Source organism: Oryza sativa, chromosome 3 (assembly GCF_034140825.1).
Source record: "Oryza sativa Japonica Group chromosome 3, ASM3414082v1".
NCBI lineage: Eukaryota > Viridiplantae > Streptophyta > Magnoliopsida > Poales > Poaceae > Oryza > Oryza sativa.
Genome location: NC_089037.1, coordinates 11420749 through 11426707, shown reverse-complemented (window position 1 = coordinate 11426707; position 5959 = coordinate 11420749). Strand labels below are relative to the sequence as shown.

The 5959-nt window shown below is 54.2% G+C and overlaps 1 protein-coding gene across 1 annotated transcript; it reads right to left on the bottom strand.

Annotated features, from left to right (window-relative positions):
- Window positions 1-3920: 3920 nt before the first annotated feature.
- LOC4332654 (galactinol synthase 1) lies at window positions 3921-5617 on the bottom strand. Its single transcript, XM_015773347.3, has 4 exons — window positions 5180-5617; window positions 4755-5078; window positions 4518-4652; window positions 3921-4432 (listed from the first exon to the last, which is right to left on the bottom strand). The coding sequence occupies exons 1-4, from the start codon at window positions 5504-5506 to the stop codon at window positions 4193-4195; spliced, it is 1026 nt and encodes a 341-aa protein (XP_015628833.1). The 5' UTR covers window positions 5507-5617; the 3' UTR covers window positions 3921-4192.
- Window positions 5618-5959: the final 342 nt, after the last annotated feature.

Sequence of the window (5959 nt, the reverse complement as noted above, 5' to 3'; positions counted from 1 at the left end):
GAGAGCGACAGATAGGGTTAACGCGCTCTACTATAGATTTTTAGACCGTATAAGCTCCTCCCCCAGCGACTTTTTTGCCTACGCCATTTTAGTCTCTTTTAAGTTCCTGCCGTTTGGTAGTTTACAGACTAAAAAGGACTTATTTGGAGGGACTTATGGATTAGTCCCTCCAACCAAACACCACCTTAACGAGGCGGGTATTGCAGTACGACACGATCGATCTGCTGATGATTCCCATGACGCGATCGATCGAGAAGTTGCCCGTGTCGCGGCCGGGGGATACAACGTCGTGCGTCGAGAGAGTGCGTCGACCCGGCCGCTCCAGTTTGTTTGGATAACATGATAAGACGTACGTGTGCCCGGCCTTTTAATTTGGTTGGACTTTCGACGACATTGCACCACGTTAATTTCCAGAAGATCGGCATAATTAATTACGGGGTTACTGTAGTCCTGAAACCTACTCGGCAGGGAACTGGGACACGTACGTGCCGTGTTCTTCTGATTAGTCTCTCTATCTTAATTAGTCCCTGCGGGTGGTCAAATGTACTTGCTTTCTTTAACAAACAAATCCATGATACTATCGACCTATTCAGATCCTCTAAAATGGTAAAAAATTTACCGTTTTAGAACTTCTTTTGATAAAATAAATTTAAACACTAGTAGAAAAAAGTAGACAAGTTAGTATTTGTCATTTAGAAGTCCATAGCAGCAATTTTGAAAAAAAAAAAACATCGGGCGCTGTGTATGAGAGACAGTAGCAATTAATGGCAAAACTTTACCACGCATCTAAACACCAACTTGTAAAATTACAATGCTAAATTTTTACCACCAAAACTTTTGCTAAAAAAGTTTGCCGTAGCAAAATGATCTAAACAGGCCAGTTTAGAAACCTATGTACCATTAGGTGAACACTAAATGAACTTTCTAGTCAATGTGCAGGTCTTTTACATGCTGAATTGTTCATTTTCTTTCTGGTCTTAACAGCATTACTGCGACGAGAACAGAACCAAAAACATCAGTACAAGTTGACTTGCTAACGCAAATGCTATGCAATGATTCGATGGCTTTCGCATTTCTTCCCCAGCCTTGTTGGTTCGCCTACAACCGCGGGTGCTCTGCAGCACGCGAATCACATTTGTCACAGCGCGCCCTCTTATAGCCAATATTGCAAATTATTCATCCAGTCCCCTCCTCTCGCGTCGCCCTCCCCCGGACGACTCGGGAGGCGACGCTGCCGCCGTCCTCCTCCTCCTCACGTCTCCTCCCCCGCCTGAGCGGGCGCCGGCAAAGCCGTGCGTCCGCAAGGACGATGGCGGCAGGGCCTCGTCTCACCTCCACGCGCTCGGCGGCTGGGGGATGCCCTGAGTGGCGGTGGTGGTGCCCAGATCCGCGCCGGGCCCGGCCGGATCTGGGGGAGGGGCGGCTAGCGGCGGGGGCTGAAGGTGGCGGCGGCGGCGCCTGGTGTCGGACGCTTCGGCGCTCGAGCTGGCGGTGTCGGCGGCGGCGGGTGGCGGCTAGTGACAGCAGCGGCGGCTATGGCGGTTCGGGCGCGTCGGCGCTCGTCCTGGCGGTGCCGGCGGCGAGGTCCTCTAGATCTGGGGTGCCGGCGGCTGCGATGCGGCTGGTGGCGGCGGCGACGGTGGCAACGGTTGCCAACGGCGGCTGGCGACAGCGGCGGCGGTGACTGCGGTGGCAGACGGCGTCTATGGCGACAACGTTGACGGGCGGTTGGCTACGCGACGCCCGTGGACGGCGCGGCGGCGGTGGCAGCCACGGCTCTGGCGGTGGCTGGCGGATGCGGCAGTGACTGCGGCGTCGACTGGCAATGGCAGTTGGCGGGCAGCGGTGTCGTCGGCTGCCGTTGGCGGTGGAGGACATGGCGGCGGCGTCGGGCCGAGTGCTGACTGTGTGGTAGCGGAGGGTGATGGCGCAGCAGTGGTCTACAGAGGCGGTGGCTGGTGTCGATGACAGCGGCGACGGCGGCCGTGACTGTGGAGGTGGTGGCGATGTCGGCGGCGGGGATGGAGACGGTGGCGAGGTGAGGATGGCGACGGTGAGGTGGCTGGGTGTTCGGCAACAACGGCTGTGGTGGTGGCGATCGTGACTGCAGGTTATCAAAGGCATGACTGTCTCGGACGGCTAGCCGAGGGCGTGGGAGACGGCAGCATCTGACCGGCACGGCGTCGTTTGGTGGAGGGGTCGGAGGCCGGCTTGGCGCAGAAAGGCGCAGCCAATGGCAGCGGAGGCCGACTCGGCGCGAGAGGCGTGAGCGGCGGAGAGGGAGGCCGGCTTGGCGCGAGAGACGCGGCCGATGGAGGGAGGCCGGATTGACGCGAGAGGCGTGTCCGGTGGAGGAGGCCGGCTTGGCACGAGAGGCGCGGCCTGCAGTGGAGGAGGCGACCTAGGTGTGAGGAGGAGCTGCCGGTGGATGTGGCGCGTCTTTGGCGCACGATGGCTGGCCGGCGGGGGACGCCGGTGCAGGGGTCCCACATGTCGACAGAGCTTGTGTGGTGGTGGAACATCGGTGTGTTAGTCGTGGATTCGCATGTGGTGAGCGGCGGGTGAAAACCCAGTCCGGCCTTGCCCGGACCGACAACGATGGTTAATTCCCCCTCCTGAGGGCGTTGTCGTGCTGTCTCACCCCTCAAGGGTGTTTGCCGGGCGAAAGCCCAATCTTGGCTCCTTTGAGTCCCGACGGACGGCGGCGGCGGTTTTTCCGTCGCTTCTCTTCTTGAAGACATTGTTTTGGCATCCCCTAGAGGGCAATCTCGTCTGTGTCCCTTTGTTGGTCTAGTGGCGGTCGGTCAGGCTTAGCTGCGGTCGATCCGGTGCTAGCCTTCTCCTGGGATTGTGTGTTGGCGATGTCGGTGTATGGGTGGTGGTATTTTTTTTTCTTTTTCTTAGTTACGACCCTCCAAGGTTGTAATTTTGTAATTTTTTTTCTGCTAATAGAACTTCGCACCGTCTCGTGCGAGTCGATTAGACAAAATTTGTCACAGCGACACGGCGCCTGCACCGTACAGTGTATGTACCACTTGCCCCAGAGGCCCCGACCGAAAATTGACCTGATGAATTAGGAGGCCCATGCAAATCGCAATTGGCAAATACGCAAATGCGATTGCGTATACAGAAATTTGGCTCGACGAGCAACGACAGGCCCGCGTTGGGGAAAGTCTTTCCCTGCGACATCGAGAGATTGAGCAAGAGAAAGGGTCAACTCGGGTCACGCAAATGTATAGTACTACGTACTGGCGTACTACCCACGAAGACGTCATGCTGATGTGACACGCGAACCATCCAGAAACGTCGAGGAAAAGAAAATTTTTAGTGTCACATCGGACGTTTGATATTTGTGAACACGAATAAGAAAACTAATTTCATAACTCGTCTGAAAACAACAAGGAGACGAAACTTTTGAGTCTAATTAATCTATCATTAGCACATGTGGGTTAATATAGCACTTATGGCTAATCATGAACTAATTATGCTCAGATTCGTCTCGCAATTTCCTCCACAATATGTAATTAGCTTTTGTTTTTATTTATATTTAATGCTCCATATATGTGTCCCGCTCGCAATTTCCTCCATAATATGTAATTAGCTTTTGTTTTTATTTATATTTAATGCTTTATGCATGTGTCAAAGATTCGATGTGATGTTTTTAGAAAAAAAAATTTAAGATATTTAATGCTTCAATGTGATGTTTTTGATGTGATGTTTTTAGGAAAAAAAATTTTAAGATTCGATGTGATATTTTTAGGAATTTTTTTTTAAAAACTAAACGGGACCTTAATCGCCCTCACCGACAGTGAAAAAAAATGTAAGGGTCCTTGCAACTCCTTTTCAAAGAGCTAGTACAAAGATTATTGGTAGAATGGTAGTACCACCAAACGCCCGTGACAAAGAAGAGAACAAAAGGATGGCCGTAATTTTTGCAACTTCCTATGATATATCGATTTCCACAAAATACAAAGATCACACTGGTTGAGTTTTGACTCAAAAGGAACAGATATTCACAAAATCCACAGCATACGTATTCTAAACAAGCCTCGTTACATTTGTGAAGTGTACTAGAAGGAACATACTGATCCCAAATTGGACATCCTAAAAAAATACCAAGATACGGGATGCAGAGGTACGCCGCCGGAGCCGGACGCCCGGGCACCGGAGGGAAGCGACAGTGGCCGTACGATCACGCGGCCGATGGCGCCGTGACGTACTTGACGGTGCGGGCCTCCGCCAGCGCGGCGCGCAGCGGCTTCTTGGCCGCCGCCTCGACCTCGTCGGCGTCGTCGGCGGCCGCGATGGGCGGGAGGCCCTTGAAGTCCAGGCTGCCGTCGTTGTAGACGTCCCACCACTTCTTGACCAGCATCTTGATGTCCTCCCTGTCCATGTTCGCCTCCTTGCCCGTGTACCTCCACGGCTTCGATCCCTGCAACAATTGGATTACCGATCCAGATGAGCATACGAAACATATATCAAGCGGCCATCGGTCAGTTTGGTGACGATCCACGTACCGCTGCGCAGTAGTGCACGACCTTGACCTTCTCGAGCTGGACGTTCTCTGGATGCCTCCAGAGCATGGCCAGGACAAGGTTGTAGATCAGTGGGATCGGCTTGTACTGCTCCCTGAAGAACATGTTCAGGAAATCCTGCAATTTCGAGAAACCAAGAACAGTAAGCACCAATCCGACACGCTAGAAGCCTAGAACCAAGAATTAATTTATGGCGCCTATGCCAGCACGAGTCTTTACCTGCTCCGCGAAGGGAGTGGGCGTGGTGACGCGCAGAGTGTCGAGCAGGGACTTGGCGGTGGCCATGCTGGGCTCGTGCACGAACATGCCGGCGTTGAAGTAGAGCGCCGGCGGCGGGCCGAGCTCGGCGGTCGGCCACGCCACCTTGTCGGGGCACTGCTGGCAGTAGCCGATCTGGTACTGCGGGGTGTGGCTCCACGTCTTCTCGCAGAAGCAGTCCATCACCGCGTAGAAGTGCCCCTTGGGCAGCTCGAACAGCTCGTCGATGTTGTCGAACACCTGGATGTCGGCGTCAAGGTACACCATCCTCTCGTACTCCACGAACTGCAAACAACCAGGATCAATAACCCCACACAAACACGTGAGCACGCTCGCTGGCGCAAATCAAGAATGGGCGATGACGAGCTCATTGATTAATTAATTACCTCCCAGATGCGGAGCTTGGAGTAGTTGATGACGTAGTAGGCCATGGCGAACTGCGTCTGGTTCTCCGGCGGGTACACCGGCTCGATCTCCCGGACGATGCAGCCCTGGGAGATGAGGATGCGGCGGTGGGACTCCGGCACGTCGGGGAGGACGGCGACCACCAGCGGGTAGGCCGAGCCCACCTTGCGAAGGCCCTTGGCCAGCCCGACAACGCCCTTCCAGTAGTCACCGTCGCCCGCGAGGAACGTCACGTACGCCCTCGTCGCGGGCTTCACCGCCGCGGCGGCCTTGGCGGTCATCTTGCCGGCAAGCTGGGGAGGAGCCATCGATCTCGTCGGAGAAAATCCGGGAGGGTTAAGAAGAGCGAGTTCTTGTGTGAGGATTTGGAGGAAGCTTAAGCTTTGGTTGTGCTTTGCTTAGTAGCTGCTGGTTTGCTTGGGTTTCTCCGGTCACGGGGTGGCGAGGCTATAAATAGGAAACGGAGGGGGCGAAATGGTCCAGTTGCTACGGAACTGGGGCGTTTGATCTGGACGTACGCGTGGAAGATCGAAGGATCGATGGCTGTGACGCTTTTGACGGAAGCTTCTGGCGTGGGCAGTTTCGGGATTTTCGCGGGAGCGGAATGCGCCAGAAGTGAGGGGATTTGACTGTGTACTTCCATCTTGCTCCGTCTAGTCGTCTCTGTTTCTCTATGACTTTGTGGGCCCTAACGATTTCCTCACGGTGATGTGGAATTTTACGGTTAATTAGGGGAAGCAGCGTGCTAATTGCTCCACTGA